The 18,220-nt window shown below is 40.9% G+C and overlaps 1 protein-coding gene across 9 annotated transcripts; it reads left to right on the top strand.

Moving 5' to 3' along the window:
* Nucleotides 1–918: 918 nt before the first annotated feature.
* On the top strand, nucleotides 919–17,511 carry LOC119026354 (macrophage receptor MARCO-like). 9 transcript variants are annotated; one of them, XM_037110658.1, is made up of 23 exons: nucleotides 1,725–1,876; nucleotides 2,516–2,614; nucleotides 2,707–2,873; nucleotides 3,301–3,409; nucleotides 4,253–4,315; nucleotides 4,742–4,822; nucleotides 5,196–5,258; nucleotides 7,509–7,589; nucleotides 7,922–7,984; nucleotides 8,819–8,899; nucleotides 9,325–9,387; nucleotides 10,243–10,323; nucleotides 11,524–11,610; nucleotides 11,864–11,908; nucleotides 12,008–12,088; nucleotides 12,358–12,393; nucleotides 13,879–13,965; nucleotides 14,219–14,263; nucleotides 14,363–14,443; nucleotides 14,713–14,748; nucleotides 15,114–15,152; nucleotides 15,339–15,503; nucleotides 16,176–17,508. In XM_037110658.1, exons 1-23 carry the CDS (start codon nucleotides 1,777–1,779, stop codon nucleotides 16,304–16,306), a joined length of 1,884 nt encoding a protein of 627 aa, XP_036966553.1. In that variant the 5' UTR covers nucleotides 1,725–1,776; the 3' UTR covers nucleotides 16,307–17,508. The 9 variants fall into 9 exon arrangements, with proteins under 9 accessions (XP_036966558.1, XP_036966557.1, XP_036966556.1 ...); XM_037110662.1 differs by lacking the exons at nucleotides 7,509–7,589; nucleotides 7,922–7,984 and having other exon boundaries at nucleotides 922–1,876; nucleotides 16,176–17,509; XM_037110661.1 differs by lacking the exons at nucleotides 5,196–5,258; nucleotides 7,509–7,589 and having other exon boundaries at nucleotides 922–1,876.
* The last annotated feature ends 709 nt before the right edge of the window (nucleotides 17,512–18,220 follow it).

Here is an 18,220-nt window from a genome sequence, read left to right as displayed (position 1 = left end):
AGATGGAACGGATGGATGGATGGAGCAGGAGAGTTCTATTTTGTGTTTGGTGGTGAAGGAGTCACACCAGGAGGAAATGTTGAGGGTGAGTATGGATTCAGTTGAACACCCCCAGTAGGAGAATATCAATAAACTCTACTGAAGTAGCACCTTTGAATAAGAGTTTACAAAAAGTGCTTCAACAAACAATCAAACAAACTGACTGAAGTTGACAAACTGAGGAAGACAATAAAACACAATAAACACTCTACAGTTGAGACGAAGCCTCAAACAAGAAGGCAGAAATGTAAAAGCACAAAAGGAATAAAAGTGACAAAACTGGCAAAATCATAGAGAAAGAAAAAAAGTAATTCAAATAAAGCGATAAATAAAAGATTAAAATAAGTGGGCGACATCACATTAAAGGAGATTAAAGGTCATTATTGCTGCAACTCTCAATGAACTGAAGCGAAACAGTGAAAGGTCACAACTAGATAAGAAACGTATTATTTGTAAAACCGGTGTGATACATAAGATATTCTTGTATTACAATAATTTGTGTCGGACTCTGAACCGTGCTGACTGACACTTGCTGTAATTATCACAACTTAACAGTCCAGTCTTCTGAACAGTCTGTTGGTTCACTGCTCATGTGTGCCACCTGCTGGTTAGTGGTTCACGCTGCAGCTGCTCTTGGACTCAGCTGTGGACATCTGTAGGAATGATGTCCACAGCTGGATCTCACTGTAGCGACTGTCGTTGTTCTTACTCAGATACAGGTTTTTTTTCTACTTGTCTTCAGTCTTCGGTGAAGTGTAACGACTGATATCATACTGTTCACTGCACCATCATGTTGACACTGTAATCACCACCTGAATGATAAGCACAAAGAAATGAGACACAACTATCACTCATACTGTTCTCTTGGGCTTTAATACAAGATTATCATATTAATCACACTGGTTTTACAAATAATACATTTCTTATTTATTTGTGAAGCAGTTTCCTGTTTTTGCTTGTTTGTCAAAGCACTTTGTAAACTCTGTTTTTAAAGGTGCTGTATCAATAAAGTGTATTGATATTCTGCTGCTGTGGGTCAGGTGGGTGTCTATCCATCCATCCTTCTGTGGGGTCACAACTCCAAAAGTCTGGCAATCACTGGGCTGAACAACCCCTCTACATCCTCCCTAAAATCACCTGATGTGTTTCAGTGTGCCCCTTTCTCCTCTCCTGCAGCTTGTTATAATAATATAACAATAAAACATTTTATTTATAAAGCATCTTTAAAAACAGATTCTGACAAATAAGCAAAAGCAGCAAAACTGATGAAGATGATTTTACTGAATAAACATGAGGAAGCTGAGTCTGAGCTGAGTTAAAACAAGAGGGCAGAGCAGAAAACGTAAAAAACAAACAAACAAAAAAAAACATATAGTCAATATGATTAACTACAAGTCAAAGGAATAAAAGCCATAAAACAGGCAAAGTCACAGATAAAGAAAGAGGAGAGAGAAGAGGGAAAATAACAATAAATAACAGATAAACATCAATAAAGGTCGTAAGAAAAGAATCCTGTCTGGTTTCTTCAGCACAAATTAATCAGCGGACACGATTCAAATTGTAATTTAGATTCAATATGACAATGATAATCTGTATTTCTGCTTCTTGAGTGTGTTGCAGCTGAATTGTGTCCATCTCAGCTTTCTATCTGATGCAGTTCCTTCCTCTGTTTCAGTCAATGCTCAGTATAAATGTCCCTGAAGCAGAAAGTGAAGACAGCGCTGGACTCTGGAGACGATGGAGACAACGTTGGACAATAGTTTCTCTTCCACCAAAAATAAGCCACTGTTTCACATGTCACCGAGCCGGAGAGATCTCTACAGCTTCCAGCCTGACGGTGAGAAAATGACAGAAAGTATTAGTGTACAAAAGAGGAGTTTGCGTTAAGAAGGGACTAAGAATGGTAACCACGGATACAAAATTAAATTTTTTTGTTGCAGTTCTTTTTCTAAGACATTCAGCCAACCTGAGAGACTTTAAGTTTCTGGATTTCTCTTTTTGAATGGAGACAGAAATATTTATAACTTTCAGTCTGCGGACGAGCTACAGCTTCTTAGGATGAGAATAATGACTAACAACAGATTTACCCTCAAAATTACTAACTTGTTGATACTTTCAAATGATGAAATTGTTCTAATTTTGGAAACATTTCAAGGGGAAAACTTGACTTTTAACCCCGTAGGCAGTTTAGTTGCCTCTGTCACACAATATTTAATATATCAACACTGCTCTTTAATGGAAACATCACAGTCAGGGTGTGCTGAGATCAAAAATGTCTTTTGGTCAGTTTTCATGCCATAAAACACAAAAAAGGGGAAAAAAACATACTTTGATCATTTATTCTACAAAAATTAAAAAATAAAATGGAATTTTGTGCTCACAAGTGTTACCGATATTACAAAACTTTGATAAAATGTTTAAAATGTAATTTACCTTTTATTTAGCTGATCACATCCGGTTGCTTTACATGTTTCAGAACCGAAGCCAGCGAGGCCCAGAAGACCGTGGTGTTTATACGTTATTGTCATCTACCTCATCCTGCAGACCGCCCTCAATGCCTTCGTCATTTATGAAGGTAACCACATTTTATTTTTAGATGCAATATATTGAAGAGAAGGGCCATGAATTAAATTACTGATAAAATGTTATTTTTCCTCTCCGCCTCAGTTTTTATGTCGCGGTCTTCAGTGTCTGGCTCCAGAATACAGAGGCTGATGTCCAATCACATTTCTCTGGGTGGAGAAGATGAGGAAGAGGTCCTCCAGACTCTGCTCCGAAACAGTAGTCAGGAAACCAAGACCCTGAGGAGCCACCTGTGGACACTGCAGAGCCAGGTCCTCACATTTAACTCAACATTATCTTTATTTAATGCTTACAGACACAGTTCAGTACAGATATTCATGCTCCCCACAAGGTGAATCTTAATAACTCGGGTGATCATTTGGCTTTTCTCCTTTCTTATTTGATCTCACAATGAAAATCTGGTTACAGCTTGAAAAATATAGTGACAAAATGCTGTTAGCATTTAGCCACAAAGCACACAAAGCCATTAGACTGACTGCACATTATTCTTGTTTAACTTTGGACTGAGCCCAAATGTAGTATATATATGCTAAGAGAGACTAACCACGTATAACAGGCTGCATGATCACCTTCACTAACAGTAACAGCAACTGAAGTCACACAGCCTCACTCTAAAGCTAGTCGTGATTTGTTGCTTTAATGTGACAGTCATGTTTCTGTTGGTTGGCATGACAACAGGTCCAGAGCATGTGTGGAGAGGAGGGTCAGCTGGACCGACTGAAATCGGACCTGAAGCTTCTCAACACCAGCATTGAGGCAAAACTGACAAACATCAGCCACAAAGCAGGTGAAATACACACCTGTATGTGTGTGTGTGTGTGTGTGTGTGTGTGTGTGTGAGCCCAGTCTTTGACAGGTAGACATTGCTGGAGGATGCAAGTCCCCTCTTTGCAATTTAAAGAAGACATTTAAAGTAACATTATGGTAAAAGACCTTAAAAAATATTTTATATTCTATTTTTATTTTTTCAAAATGACTACAGACAGAGGTCCACTCTTAGACAGTGGAGACATGTAGTCCCTGGTTAGCAATATTGACATGTATGCGTGTATGTGTTTCCTTTTACCAGAGTCATTACTGCTTTATGACTTTTTAGATGGTTCTCAACATTTCAGAGTGTTGTTTGAAGTCTTGGTTTTAAAAGGTTTGTTTAAAATTTGGTCTTGTCAGTGTCCTTTGAAGGTGAGTCTGGTCACTTGGCAGCCATCTTGGATGTTATTCTGGGCTAACAAGACCAGATTCCTGAATGAATGAATGTGAAGAGAACAAGAACATCACTGAGACATAGAAACTGTTCATACATAGAATGAAGTTCAGTGACTTTGCCCCAAAATAAGATTTAAAATGCTTTTTTAGAATAGATTTTTCTTGTCAAAATGTTGTAAGTGGTTTGTCCACTGTCTTATAACAGGTGGTTATAACAGTGGTTATAAGGTCAAGGTAAGGGATCGGGTTTAGGCATTTTGTTGTGATGATTCAGATTAATGGGCTACAGAATGAGGTCAAACCTGAGTGAGAACATTTTGGCTGATAGTCACAGCTAAGTTTAAGAAAACAGCCTGGACTGAATTCAAAGGACAGGGTTTAAATGTGTGTGTGTGTGTGTGTGTGTGTGTGTGTGTGTCCTCAGGACCTCCTGGTTCTCCGGGTAGAGATGGACCATCAGGTGCACCAGGAGTGAAAGGCCCCAAAGGTGAGTCAACCTGAACCTGAAGTGTGGTCATGTTTAACAACCAAAGATTTCCACAACTACTAAAAGCTACATTTCTGTCAAAAGCTTCTTAACTATTACAAATTTGTCATTGTGGAAGTAGTGAGTCTTGTTAAAAATCAGAATTGTTTTCTTTTGGAGATTCTGTTCAGCTCGAATCACATGTGACTTAAATATATTAATTAGTCGTCAGTTTACATTTACTCAAGTGCTGTACTTTCAAGGTACTTTACTGAAGCATTTCCAACTACCATACTATCATGCTTTACTTCTGTACATTTTGCTGACATTCTTTTTTTTTTTTGAGTTTCAAATTTGCAGCTGACATCATCACTGTCAGTGTGCATTAATCAGGTATAAATCATCATAAAGTGATCAGCGGTCACATACCTGTATTCTTCTTTCCAGGTGACAGTGGTGTTGTTGGACCTCAAGGACCAAAAGGGGACCAAGGACTCAAAGGAGAACAAGGAACACCAGGAGCTGCTGGTCAGATGAGTTTCATTATGATTATTAGTGTAAAAATGTTCTTGTCATTGTGAGTTGGAAGCATGTTTTCATATAAAAATCTCCAAAATGACACATTTACTGCAGCCAGAAACTGTAGAATTAGAAATGTTGGTTGGATTTTCAAATATCTGACGGCCCTTGAATGAAACAGATGTGACAAACAAGTTTGTCAGGAAAAATAACCATTAACCAAAAATAACTTCTTCAAAAATAACACAAAAATAATGTATCATGTGAAATTAACCGAAAATTAACCAGAATGTGGAAAAAACTTAAAATACTTTTTGTTATATTTGAAACACTGCACTGATTTTTTCCAATATTGGTTTCACTTTCTTGTGTGTGTCCCCAGGACAACCAGGTGCTCCAGGTAGAGATGGACCATCAGGTGCAGCAGGAGTGAAAGGCTCCAAAGGTGAGTCAACCTGAAGCATTTAAGATAACGTTGAAGTTAATCAAAGGTTGGTCAAACAGCCAAAGACTTCCTCAACTACAACAAGCTACATTTCTGTCAAAGTATCTCAACTATGACATTTTTGTTAATAGATCTGTTACTCTGGGAGTGTCAGAGACTCTGAGCTAGAAAACATCAACAGAATCAAAGTTTCTGAATATAAAAAGTTAATTTCATCAGGACAGATTTAGCAGAGGTGCATGCATGTGAAGCAGGAGGCATTAGCTTTCAGCTGCAGGTCCAGCGGTGATGACCTGTCTTCATCTTTTGTATACTTCCTTGCCACCCACGTTACCGCTCTTGTGCCACTCTTTGTGTGACATAGCTTGTTTACCTGAGGACTTAAGTGGTCTGCTCCATACAGCTATTAAAGACAGTTTCTTAATGGGAAATTAAGCTGGAAAACTGCACAGACTGTTGTTAAACAGTCCTGGGTCGGCACCACCACTTCAGGCTGCACATCAGAGCTGAAACACAAAATTGAATTAAACGCTGATGTTGTGGTTATTGGCAGGTGGAAATGAACCCTGAAAGCCAGCCACATCTGTCACATCTTTTGGGATTTTCCATTTTCGGGTTATGCCTTTTGGTTTGAAGGGCGCTCCAGCCACCTTCCAAAGGCTGATGAGTCATGTGCTGCATAGATGCCTTGGAGACTTCTGCATGGTGTACCTGGATGATATTATCAACTATTCTAAAGACACTCAGAAACAGTTTGATGACATCCAGTGAGTGTTTGGTTGTCTCCAGCAGACTTATGAAATGCCACTTCTGTTGCCCAGAACTTAAAATCCTGGGTCATGTAGTGAGTAGGAATGGAGTGTGGACAGATCCAGCAAAGACGGAGGCGCTGCATGACTACCCGGTGCCAAGGAACCTGAGGGAAGTCCAAAGGTTTCTGCGTCTTGCAGGATGGTGCCATCATTATGTCCTTAACTATCTGATGACAGCAGAGCCTCTTAATGCACTGAAAATAGATGGAGCTGTGTTTCTGCAGATGGATCATTGACAGGTTTGACAGGTTTTGGAGTTTTCTCGGCACAAAGATCTCATTGTCATTGTTTATGGAAGCTGCACTCCAACACAGAACATGAGTGTCTCACAGGGGTTGGGAGTTTAGAGAAGTGGAGAAATTATCTGGAGGTAAGATCTTTTGTGGTCACTGACCGCTCTTCATTGCTGAGGGCCTTTTTAATACCACAAAAGCTAGCTGAAGGCTTATTCTCTGGGCACTGCATCAGCAGGGCTTTTCTTTTACGATTGGCTATTGTGGGAGTAAGTTAAACAATGCATGCAATGCTCTATGGCAGGCCACTATTCCACCCTCCCTGGCATGAGACAAAAACATGTTCCTTTTCCCCTGACCGATGAGGATGTCTGGAAGCTCAGATGAACAATCCAGCATACCAGAAAACTGTAAGAGGCACACTGGTTTTGTCATCTTGTAGGACAAGGTTTACCAGAAAACCTCAAATCCGGACTGAGGTGACCTTTACCAGATGTATGTACCAGATTCACTTCACTCGGTATTCCTGCAGGCATACCACGATAATCCTTTGAGTGGTCATTTCAGATGATATAAAACCCAGCGAAGGATTCTGGAAGTTGCCAAAAATGTCGACTGATATTGGAAAGTATGTCAAGTCTGAAATACATGCCTGAGACCAGGAAAACAGCTGGCTCTGTTACAATGGTCCAACAGACAGTAGTAACAGAGCCATGGGAAATGCTAGATGTGGATCTGATGCCTCCTCTGCCTCGTATCTCAGTAGAAAACACACAATTACTTGTTGTGGTTGATCATTACACTCAGTGGGTTGAGTTGTTTTCACTGTGTAATGCTACAGCTTCAACAGTCAGTAAGTATCTGCAGAAGGATAAATTTTACACGTTGGGGTATCCCAAAGTATATCCTGTAGCAGTCCCATTGTTTAAGACTTGCCATCTTTCTTTGTTTTGGGTTGACATTAGGCATTCCCTCGAGATTTACATGTTTTTTTATTTTTAGTTTTTATATTGTCATGTTGGTTGGCCTGGCCTGTAAGCATTTTACTGCCAGTACCGCCACATACTTTATTTAAGTGTTTCCAAATGTCATACTTTCTACTTTACTTCTGAACATTTTGCTGACATTCTGTTTTTTGAGTTTTAAATTTGCAGCGATGAATCATCATAAAGTGATCAGCGGTCACACTGTATTCTTCTTTCCAGGTGACAGTGGTGTCGTTGGACCTCAAGGACCAAAAGGGGACAGAGGACTGAGAGGAGAACAAGGAACACCAGGAGCTGCTGGTCAGATGAGTTTCATTATGATTACTCGTGTAAAAATGTTCTTGTCATTGTGAGTTGGAAGCATGTTTTCATACAAAAATCTCCAAAATGACACATATGCAACAAACATGTTTGTCAGGGAAAATAACTAAACTTTCTTCAAAAATAACTTTTTTCTACATGTGTCATGCAAAATTCATGTAAAATAAACCAGAGTCTGTAAAAAAAAAAAACAACTAACAAAATTCTGTTACATTTGAAACACTGGACTGATTTTTTTTCCAATTTTGAATTCACCTTCTTATGTGTGTGTGTGTGTGTGTGTGTGTGTGTGTGTGTGTGTGTGTCCTCAGGACGACCAGGTGCTCCAGGTAGAGATGGACCATCAGGTGCAGCAGGAGTGAAAGGCTCCAAAGGTGAGTCAACCTGAAGCATTTAAGATGAAGTTGAAGTTAAATGGCCGCATGATGAAAACCAGCTGCAGACATTATTTCACAGAGCCTTGCAACTTAGTCAGAGCACTGACATTTCCTCTATGAGATCTCTGTCAGAGCTGGACTTTCACTGAAGCCGACACATTAGAGTCTGAGGCAGATCTGTTCTACAGGTCGACCCCAGAACACGACCTGAAAACAGAACCACGAGACCTGAATGAATCTTACAGTCGGTGTTAATGATCTTAAGCAGCCTTTGGGTGTGGCTCTCTTTGACTTTACAAAGGAACAAACAACAGATCTGTTTGTGTAACATTGTCACTTCTAACACTGAGGTCATGTCCTCTGATGTTTGTACGAGGTGATTTCAGTAAATGTTGACCATATAGTTAAGTTTTAAGTTTGTCGACACTCGCTGTCAGGCCAAAATCTGGTACAAAATCTAATCAGCAGATTTATTTTGCACCTTCTTGCATTAAATTTGCTGAGTGTATTTCCAAAGGAAGAACTGTTCTGGACTGTACTGACCCTTCACAAACAGGTCAGACCAGGAGGACCTTTGTCTTCTGCTGTCAGAACAACAGGAAGTAGAGAGTCTTGTTAAGTTAAAGTCAGAATTTTACATGTTGGTTGATTCTGTTCAGCGGGACTCACATGTGACTGAAACATATTAATTAGTCATCAGTTTACATTTACTCAAGTACTGTACTTAATTCAAGGTACTTTACTTTCAAGGTACTTCGATTTTTTTACATTAATTAGTGATGAATCATCATTAAGTGATCAGTGGTAATGTACCTGTACTTTTCTTTCCAGGTGACAGTGGTGTCGTTGGACCTCAAGGACCAAAGGGGGAACAAGGACTCAAAGGAGAACAAGGAACACCAGGAGCTGCTGGTCAGATGAGTTTCATTATGATTATTAGTGTAAAAATGTTCTTGTCTTTGTGAATTGGAAGCATGTTTTCGTACAAAAATCTTCAAAATGAAACATTTACTGTAGCCAGAAACTGTAGAATTAGAAATGATGATCGGATATTCAGAAATCTGATGACCCTTGAATGAAACATGTGACAAACAAGTTTGTCAGGAAAAATAACCATAAACTAAAAATAGTGAGACTTCTTTGAAAATAACTTTTTTTTTTTTTTTTTTTTTAAACATGTATCATGTGAAATTCACCAAAACTAAACCAGATTCTGGGAAAACACACAATTCTTTAAGTTATATTTTAAAGACTGCATTGAATTTTTCCAATATCGGTTTCACTTTTGTGTGTGTGTGTGTGTGTGTGTGTGTGTGTGTGTGTCTGTGTGTCCTCAGGACGTCCTGGTGCTCCAGGTAGAGATGGACCATCAGGTGCAGCAGGAGTCAAAGGCTCCAAAGGTGAGTCAACCTGAAGCATTTAAGATATAGTTGAAGTTAATTAAAGGTTAATTACTATGAAAAGCTCCATTTCTGTCAAAGTATCTTAACTATGACATTTTTGTTAATAGATCTGTTACTCCGACAGTGTCAGAGACTCTGAGCTAGAAAACATCAACAGAATTTACGTTTCTGAGTGTAAGGATTTAGGACAGATTTAGCAGAGGTGCATGTGTGTGCAGCAGGAGGCATTAGCTTTCAGCTGCAGGTCCGGTGATGATGACCTGTCATCTGTTGTCAAACGGCCGCATGATGAAAACCGGCTGATGGATGAGCTGCAGACATTATTTCACAGAACCTCGCAACTTAGTCAGAGCACTGACATTTCCTCTATGAGATCTCTATCAGAGCTGGACTTTCACTGAAGCCGACACATTAGAGTCTGAGGCAGATCTGTTCTACAGGTCGACCCCAGAACACGACCTGAGAACAGAACCACGAGACCTGAATGGATCTTACAGTCGGTGTTAATGATCTTAAGCTGCCTTTGGGTTTGGTTATATTTGACTTTACAAAGGAACAAACAACAGATCTGTCTGTGTAACACTGTCGCTTCCAAATAATTAATTTAATTAATATATTGATTAGATGTCACTTTACATAAACTCAAGTACTGCACTTAATTCAAGGTACCTTAAGTATTTCCAAATATGGTACTTTTTACTTTACTTTTGTACACTTTGCTCACAGTCTGTTTTTTTTTTTTTTTTTTTAGTTTTAAATTTGCAGCTGACATCATCACTGTTAGTGTGCATTAATCAGCTATAAATCATCATTAAGTGATCAACGGTAATGTACCTGTATTCTACTTTTAAGGTGACAGTGGTGTCGTTGGACCTCAAGGACCAAAAGGGGACCAAGGACTCAAAGGAGAACGAGGAGCACCAGGAGCTGCTGGTCAGATGAGTTTCATTATGATTATTAGTGTAAAAATGTTCTTGTCTTTGTGAATTGGAAGCACGTTTTTTTGGAAAAAATCCTGAGAGATCCTGGAAATGTGTTCCTCATACTGATGGACCTTAAATTATTTTCACCGGAACAGAAATGTGCCTGTCGCTGGTTTCATGTTATCACTGTTCATGGGTAGACAAATGTATCAGCAGATTGATGTGAAGAAACAGTTTCTGTTCCTTCTTTAACTTCTGGTCATCTTCAGTAATTCTGCCGACGCACTGCTATTCCACCCAATGGATGTGTTTAGATAAAATCAGATTAAATTAGATTAGATTAGATTAGATTAGATTAGATTAGATGGTCTTTATTTATCCTACAACTGGGAAATTCACTTGTTGCAACAGCTAAAGATGCACATGAACAGGAAAAAGAATCAGACAAATATAGTCCACAGTCTGGTGCAGGGGGTGAGATGTGTTGTCCATGATTGAAGTCAGTTTGGCTAACATCCTCCTCAAACCCACTATGGAGTCCAGCAGACAGTCCAGGTCAGAGCTGGCCCTCCTAACCAGTTTGTTCAGTCCCAGATGACCTCAGTCTCCTCAGCAGATAGATTTACTGGTGTGACCTGTGGTGTCTTCCTCTGGAGGTTGATCTCCACCTCCTTTGGTTTACTGGTGTTTATGCTGGTAGTTGCCTTCACACCAGTTAACAAAGTCATTGATGACCCCCTGTATTCCTGTTTGTTCCCCCTGGACACACATCCAAAGATGGCTGTGTCATCGGAGGTGACAGTTCACAGTGTTGTGACTGAAGTTTGATGTGTAGAGGGTGAAAAGGAAGGGAGAGAGAATCGTACCCTGGGGTGCCCCCATACTGCATAATACCACATCTGAGACACAGTCCTGGAGTCACATACTGTGGTCTGTTAGTGAGACAGTCTGTAGTCCATACAGCCAGGTGTTGGTCAACTCCCTCACCTTCCAGCTACCATGTAAGTGTTGCCAGCTGTGTTGTATTGAAAGCTCTGGAGAAGTCAAACAACATGACCCTCACAGTGCGTCCAGTGTTCTCCAGGTTTGTTAGAGTTCTGAGCAGCAGGTAGATGACTGCGTCATCCACCCTAATTACATTTGAAATAAAGATGTGAGCCCCCAAAAATGACAAAATCATCACTCTGATTGTGTGTTTGTGTGATTGCAGGTCCCAGCGGTCGAGATGGGCCCCGTGGATACCCAGGAGCTCAGGGACTGGGTGCAAAGGGAGCAAAGGGAAACACTGGATCCCAAGGTAAGAGTCTGGATATTGGTTGAAGATTTCATAGCACCAAAGTGGAAATAATTCTTTAATTTCTTACAATAACTAATGTTTCTGCTCTTGAGTAGATGTGGTGGATCTCCATCCATACAGAGCTGCTAACACGTTGATAAAACTTCTAGTGTTTCAGGACTTTTATCCACTAAATGCTGTTTCAGAGATCAAATTATCTGTGATGGAACAGCAGCCAGGTTTCATGTCTGACTTCTGAATCTTGTCCTTTCAGGTTCTCGTGGAGACAAAGGTGACAGGGGGAGCGCTGGAGAAAAAGGTGCCTAAAGAATCTGTCATGCTGTGTGTGTGAACATGTACTCATCAGTCATGTGTGAGGGACTAAATTCATTTCTGTTGATTTGTTGTTCACCACCAGGATCTGCTGGGGTTCCTGGAGCTCGTGGATCTGATGGACGAAAAGGAGACCCGGGGAGCATCGGTCCACGGGGATCTCCAGGTCAGCTGCACACTGTTATGTGTATTTACTAAGTATCATGACATTTACATGCCAGGAATAAGTTTCCAACCTGATATGTGAATCCAGCCACAACTTTATTTATCAAGTGCACCCACTATATTCATGGGTTCACTCAAGTACAGTTTGAAAGAACAAACATTGAAGTGGACTGTTTATAAGTCACTTAAATACACTGAAATTGAATTATACTGACATTATTCTGGTTTCCACTCAGTTTGTTTCATCAGATCTCATTTTCTTGTCACCAGGTGTCGCGGGACCTCCTGGTGCCAAAGGAGCTCAAGGTGAGTGTGTGTTCAAGTTACTGGAAACTTGATTTAGAATCTGGTTTCTTCCACATGTGATGAACCATTCAAAGCATTTAAAGTTACAGAAAACCTCAAAGAACATCTGAAATTAAACGTGAACTCTCTAAATTGTATGTTTTGTGATGGACGGCAGCTCTGTGTTTCACTCTGTGTGTGTTTGAGGCAGAAAGAACGACAGATGAGTTTATTTAACAAGACAATCAGTTTAATGTTTCACCCATAGATAAAACTGCAACATTAAAACATGTGTGGGTAACAATTATTTTCACCGGAACAGAAATGTGCCTGTCGCTGGTTTCATGTTAACTCTGTTCATGGGTAGAAAAATGTATCAGCAGATTGATGTGAAGAAACAGTTTCTGTTCCTTCTGTAACTATTAGTCATCTTCAGTAATTCTGCTGACTCACTGCTATTCCACCCAATGGATGTGTTTAGATCAGATCAGATCAGATCAGGTCAGGTCAGGTCAGGTCAGGTCAGGTCAGGTCAGGTCAGATCAGATCAGATCAGATCAGATCAGATCAGATTAGATTAGATTAGATTAGATTAGATTAGATTAGATTAGATCAGATCAGATTAGATTAGACTAGATCAGATCAGATCAGATTAGATTAGATTGTCTTTATTTATCCTACAACTGGGAAATTCACTTGTTGCAACAGCTAAAGATGCACATGAACAGGAAAAAGAATCAGACAAATATAGTCCACAGTCTGGTGCAGGGGGTGAGATGTGTTGTCCATGATTGAAGTCAGTTTGGCTAACATCCTCCTCAAACCCACTATGGAGTCCAGCAGACAGTCCAGGTCAGAGCTGGCCCTCCTAACCAGTTTGTTCAGTCCCAGATGACCTCAGTCTCCTCAGCAGATAGATTTACTGGTGTGACCTGTGGTGTCTTCCTCTGGAGGTTGATCTCCACCTCCTTTGGTTTACTGGTGTTTATGCTGGTAGTTGCCTTCACACCAGTTAACAAAGTCATTGATGACCCCTGTATTCCTGTTTGTTCCCCCTGGACACACATCCAAAGATGGCTGTGTCATCGGAGGTGACAGTTCACAGTGTTGTGACTGAAGTTTGATGTGTAGAGGGTGAAAAGGAAGGGAGAGAGAATCGTACCCTGGGGTGCCCCCATACTGCATAATACCACATCTGAGACACAGTCCTGGAGTCACATACTGTGGTCTGTTAGTGAGACAGTCTGTAGTCCATACAGCCAGGTGTTGGTCAACTCCCTCACCTTCCAGCTACCATGTAAGTGTTGCCAGCTGTGTTGTATTGAAAGCTCTGGAGAAGTCAAACAACATGACCCTCACAGTGCGTCCAGTGTTCTCCAGGTTTGTTAGAGTTCTGAGCAGCAGGTAGATGACTGCGTCATCCACCCTAATTACATTTGAAATAAAGATGTGAGCCCCCAAAAATGACAAAATCATCACTCTGATTGTGTGTTTGTGTGATTGCAGGTCCCAGCGGTCGAGATGGGCCCCGTGGATACCCAGGAGCTCAGGGACTGGGTGCAAAGGGAGCAAAGGGAGACACTGGATCCCAAGGTAAGAGTCTGGATATTGGTTGAAGATTTCATAGCACCAAAGTGGAAATAATTCTTTAATTTCTTACAATAACTAATGTTTCTGCTCTTGAGTAGACGTGGTGGATCTCCATCCATACAGAGCTGCTAACACGTTGATAAAACTTCTAGTGTTTCAGGACTTTTATCATCTAAATGCTGTTTCATAGATCAAATTATCTGCGATGGAACAGCAGCCAGGTTTTATGTCTGACTTCTGAATCTTGTCCTTTCAGGTTCTCGTGGAGACAAAGGTGACAGGGGGAGCGCTGGAGAAAAAGGTGCCTAAAGAATCTGTCATGCTGTGTGTGTGAACATGTACTCATCAGTCATGTGTGAGGGACTAAATTCATTTCTGTTGATTTGTTGTTCACCACCAGGATCTGCTGGGGTTCCTGGAGCTCGTGGATCTGATGGACGAAAAGGAGACCCGGGGAGCATCGGTCCACGGGGATCTCCAGGTCAGCTGCACACTGTTATGTGTATTTACTAAGTATCATGACATTTACATGCCAGGAATAAGTTTCCAACCTTATCTGTGAATCCAGCCACAACTTTATTTATCAAGTGCACCCACTATATTCATGGGTTCACTCAAGTACAGCTTGAAAGAACAAACATTGAAGTGGACTGTTTATAAGTCACTAAAATACACTGAAATTGAATTATGCTGACATTATTCTGGTTTCCACTCAGTGTGTTTCATCAGATCTCATTTTCTTGTCACCAGGTGTCGCGGGACCTCCTGGTGCCAAAGGAGCTCAAGGTGAGTGTGTGTTCAAGTTACTGGAAACTTGATTTAGAATCTGGTTTCTTCCACATGTGATGAACCATTCAAAGCATTTTAAGTTACAGAAAACCTCAAAGAACATCTGAAATGAAACGTGAACTCTCTAAGTTGTATGTTTTGTGATGGACAGCAGCTCTGTGTTTCACTCTGTGTGTGTTTGAGGCAGAAAGAACAACAGATGAGTTTATTTAACAAGACAATCAGTTCAATGTTTCACCCATAGATAAAACTGCAACATTAAAACATGTGTGGGTAACAAACAGTATCTGCAGAATCATTCTGTCAGTGTCAGTTTGGTTTGAAGATGAATTTTAAATGTTTTCTCTCTACATTTCCTCCAGGACCTCAAGGACCCAAAGGAGCCAAGGGAGACCAAGACAGTAAGTCTGCACAGGACTGATGTGGTCAAAGAGAAGGAAGCTTCAACCTGGAGGCTCGTGTAGAGAGACATCGGAGCTGTTTCTGAATCATTCAAAGCAGTGTCCATGTCGGGGAGTCTTAGGGGAGCTGCAGCTGAATGAACTGGTTCCTGTACTTGTTTCGTAGCTGCTCCTTTATCCCCACAGTGATCGTACGTCTGGTGCCGAGTGGACGGCGAGGTCGAGTGGAAGTGAGGCACAACGGCGTCTGGGGCACCGTGTGTGACGACAGCTTCGACACCACTGATGGGACGGTGATCTGTCGGATGCTGGGCTACACCAGAGCTTCTTCTGTCTTCACAGAGGGAGCAGGTAAGAAGTCTGCTGCTGAAGCTCTTTATGTTCATGTTCAGCTGCTGAGCCGATTAGATTTAGATAGAAATGGTTAATAAATGACCTTCTGGAGGAGAAAGCAAGTAATCATACTACTGGTGTTATCCTTTTTGTTGGAATGTTTTATGCATCATAAGCGCAAAGTTCCCAACTGACCATGCAGGAAAACATCATTGCACCTCAGAGTTGCAACTTATTTCATCAAATTTCCCAGAGCCCACCAAAAAACAGGCTCAGTAGGTATCAGACAACATAAAAAAAAATGTCTACAGATGACATGAAAATCGTGGATGTGATATTACAGCCAGTGAAAAGTACCAAAAATAAAAGAAAATCGCAAGTAATGGACTAAATCACTTCTAGATGTGACAGAACTACCATAATACTCCACAGAACCAACATTTGGTTGCAAGAAAGTGAAAACTAGTGGAGATATTAATTTCTGAAAATGACTTCCTGTTATTAATTTGATAACTGTGAACATTCATCAGTGCCTGTTTAACTACAAGTTCCTGCAGGTCCCATGAATTTAATAGAGGTTTGTATGTATTTCAAGACAGTCCCTGACGTGAACTGGGAGAGGTTCTGGATTTTGGATGAGTTGGTGTTGAATGACCCAGTCTGACTCTTAACACTGCTGTTCTTCTGCAGGGTCCGGTCAGATCTGGCTGGATGACCTGACATGCACAGGATCAGAGTCGAGTATCTTCAACTGCCCTAATTCTGGAGTCGGTAGCCACAACTGTGGACATGGTGAGGACGCCGGAGTGGAGTGTGTCTAGAATGGCACCAACGAAGAAGAACAGTGTCTGAGCTGTTGATGGGTTGACTGGCAGGCTCAGTCTCACGGGGGAAATAAGTCACAGAGCTGCACTGCTGCTAATGATGTTCACAGCTGGTTCTTATTACATATTCATAAAACACAGCATTTTAAATGCATTCAGCTCAGTTTCACTTTGTAACCAAACACATTAGCTTCAATGAATGTAGACAAAATATCCTGTGAATAAAACTTTGTGGAATCAAACTCCTCCAACATCACTGCTCTACTCTGTTAGTCAGTAATATGAAGCTGTCAGCCTCCAATCATTGTCCATCTCTCCGTCCTCATCAATCCTCCCCTGCTACTCGTCAGCGTCACGTTCACTGTCACCTTCAGTCCACTGCAGTGTCACCACAGAAGACTCTGCAGAGGTCAGCGAAGATGAAGAGGTCACGTTCAAGGACAGGAGTCGTGATGAGGGATGATTTCTGACACAGCTGGCTCAGGCACTTTTTCCCTGATGCCTCAGGGAACAAACTGTAGATACACATGTCGAGCTCACATCAGATGGGATCACAGTGACTGAACGCTTACATGGGGATTAAGTCAGAGTCATTGTGAAGGTTTGATGTTCTGTGCCACCGTTAGAGAGAGGGAGACACAGAGCGGGACGTCCAGCATTTCAGCTGCAGCCTGCGGTGATATTATCTGAATGTCAGACATCAAACCACAGATATGTTGAAACTACGTTTCTTCAGGTTCAGTTTTCAGTGATGTGTTGAGACGACGCTGTGCTGATGCTCCTGATTGGTTCAGCTGCAAAAAGTAGTTAGTTATGGGGCGCTGTTTAGCTCAGTTGGTAGAGCACCGTCCCACATACTGAGGCTTTGTCGTCACTGCAGCGTACTTCGGTTCGACTCGCTGTGTGTCTCCTCTCTCTCAACCTGTTTCCTGTCAAATTTTCATCTGATCTATCAATAAAGCCATAAAGGCCAAATCATTTTCAAAAAAACAAACAAAACTTTTTGGTTATGGTTAGAAAAATATCCGGTTCTGACACCAAATATCTGATTCTGTCACCACAAACGATCCCTGACATCTAGATAAAAATATCCAGTGGTGTCACACTAACAAATGTAAAATTCTGCCTTGGTCAGTGGTCTCTGAAATAGATTCTTGAGGTGTCCTGTAGCCTTTAGTGGCATCTAAATACTGCACATCACTTGTTCTCCTTCAATTATCCCAACAAATCTGTTATAATCTATGGTATTTTTCTTTTGTGTGACCAAACAGGTGAGAAATACAAATATAAAGATTTGTAAAGAAGCAGAATGAGAATCATCTTCATTGGCCAAGTTTGTGTTCACAAACAAGATATGTGAAGAGAAAAGTAAAAACTGTCACAAGATGAATGTTTCAGGAATATTTCACGGCATCAATTCAGAATTCTAAAATGGCAAAGTAGAAAAAAGTGAGCTCAGAAAGAAATGCTGTACATCTCAATCGCTTAAATCATCTCAGTCAGTGCGTTTACATACACACCTTAGTCAGATTACAGCCACCGCTGCCGTCCTTTTACTGCCGGCTCACGGCCCGGGAAAAAAAAAGTCTCAAACCTGCTCAGATCTTAAAATCCAATCCGATCAGATGGAACATATACATGCAGGAGTAATGCAACTATCAATCGAATAATCTAGGTGTTTTACTCAGACAAATGATGAGAAATCCGATCAAGTCTGATTTCAGTCAGACTAAGGTGTATACATGCATTTTAAAAATCCAATCATAGTCGGACTAACTCAGTGATTTGGTTTTCTTGAGTGTCATGTAAACGCACTGAGTATTTCCTCTGTTCATGTGTGATGACCCATGGCTGCAGAGAGAAACTGATCCCACAGCGACACCTGGTGGTCAGAGAGACAATCACCTGTAC

This window comes from Acanthopagrus latus, chromosome 9 (genome assembly GCF_904848185.1).
Source record: "Acanthopagrus latus isolate v.2019 chromosome 9, fAcaLat1.1, whole genome shotgun sequence".
Classification (NCBI taxonomy): domain Eukaryota; kingdom Metazoa; phylum Chordata; class Actinopteri; order Spariformes; family Sparidae; genus Acanthopagrus; species Acanthopagrus latus.
This window is presented reverse-complemented; position numbering and strand designations above follow the sequence as displayed.

Coding starts and splice junctions, on each gene's coding strand:
- LOC119026354 (XM_037110658.1), top strand. CDS start 1,777: ATGGAGACAACGTTGGACAATAGTTTCTCTTCCACCAAAAATAAGCCA. Junction 9,388..10,242: donor AGGAGTCAAAGGCTCCAAAG/GTGAGTCAACCT, acceptor TCTACTTTTAAG/GTGACAGTGGTGTCGTTGGA. Junction 13,966..14,218: donor GGGAGACACTGGATCCCAAG/GTAAGAGTCTGG, acceptor TTGTCCTTTCAG/GTTCTCGTGGAGACAAAGGT.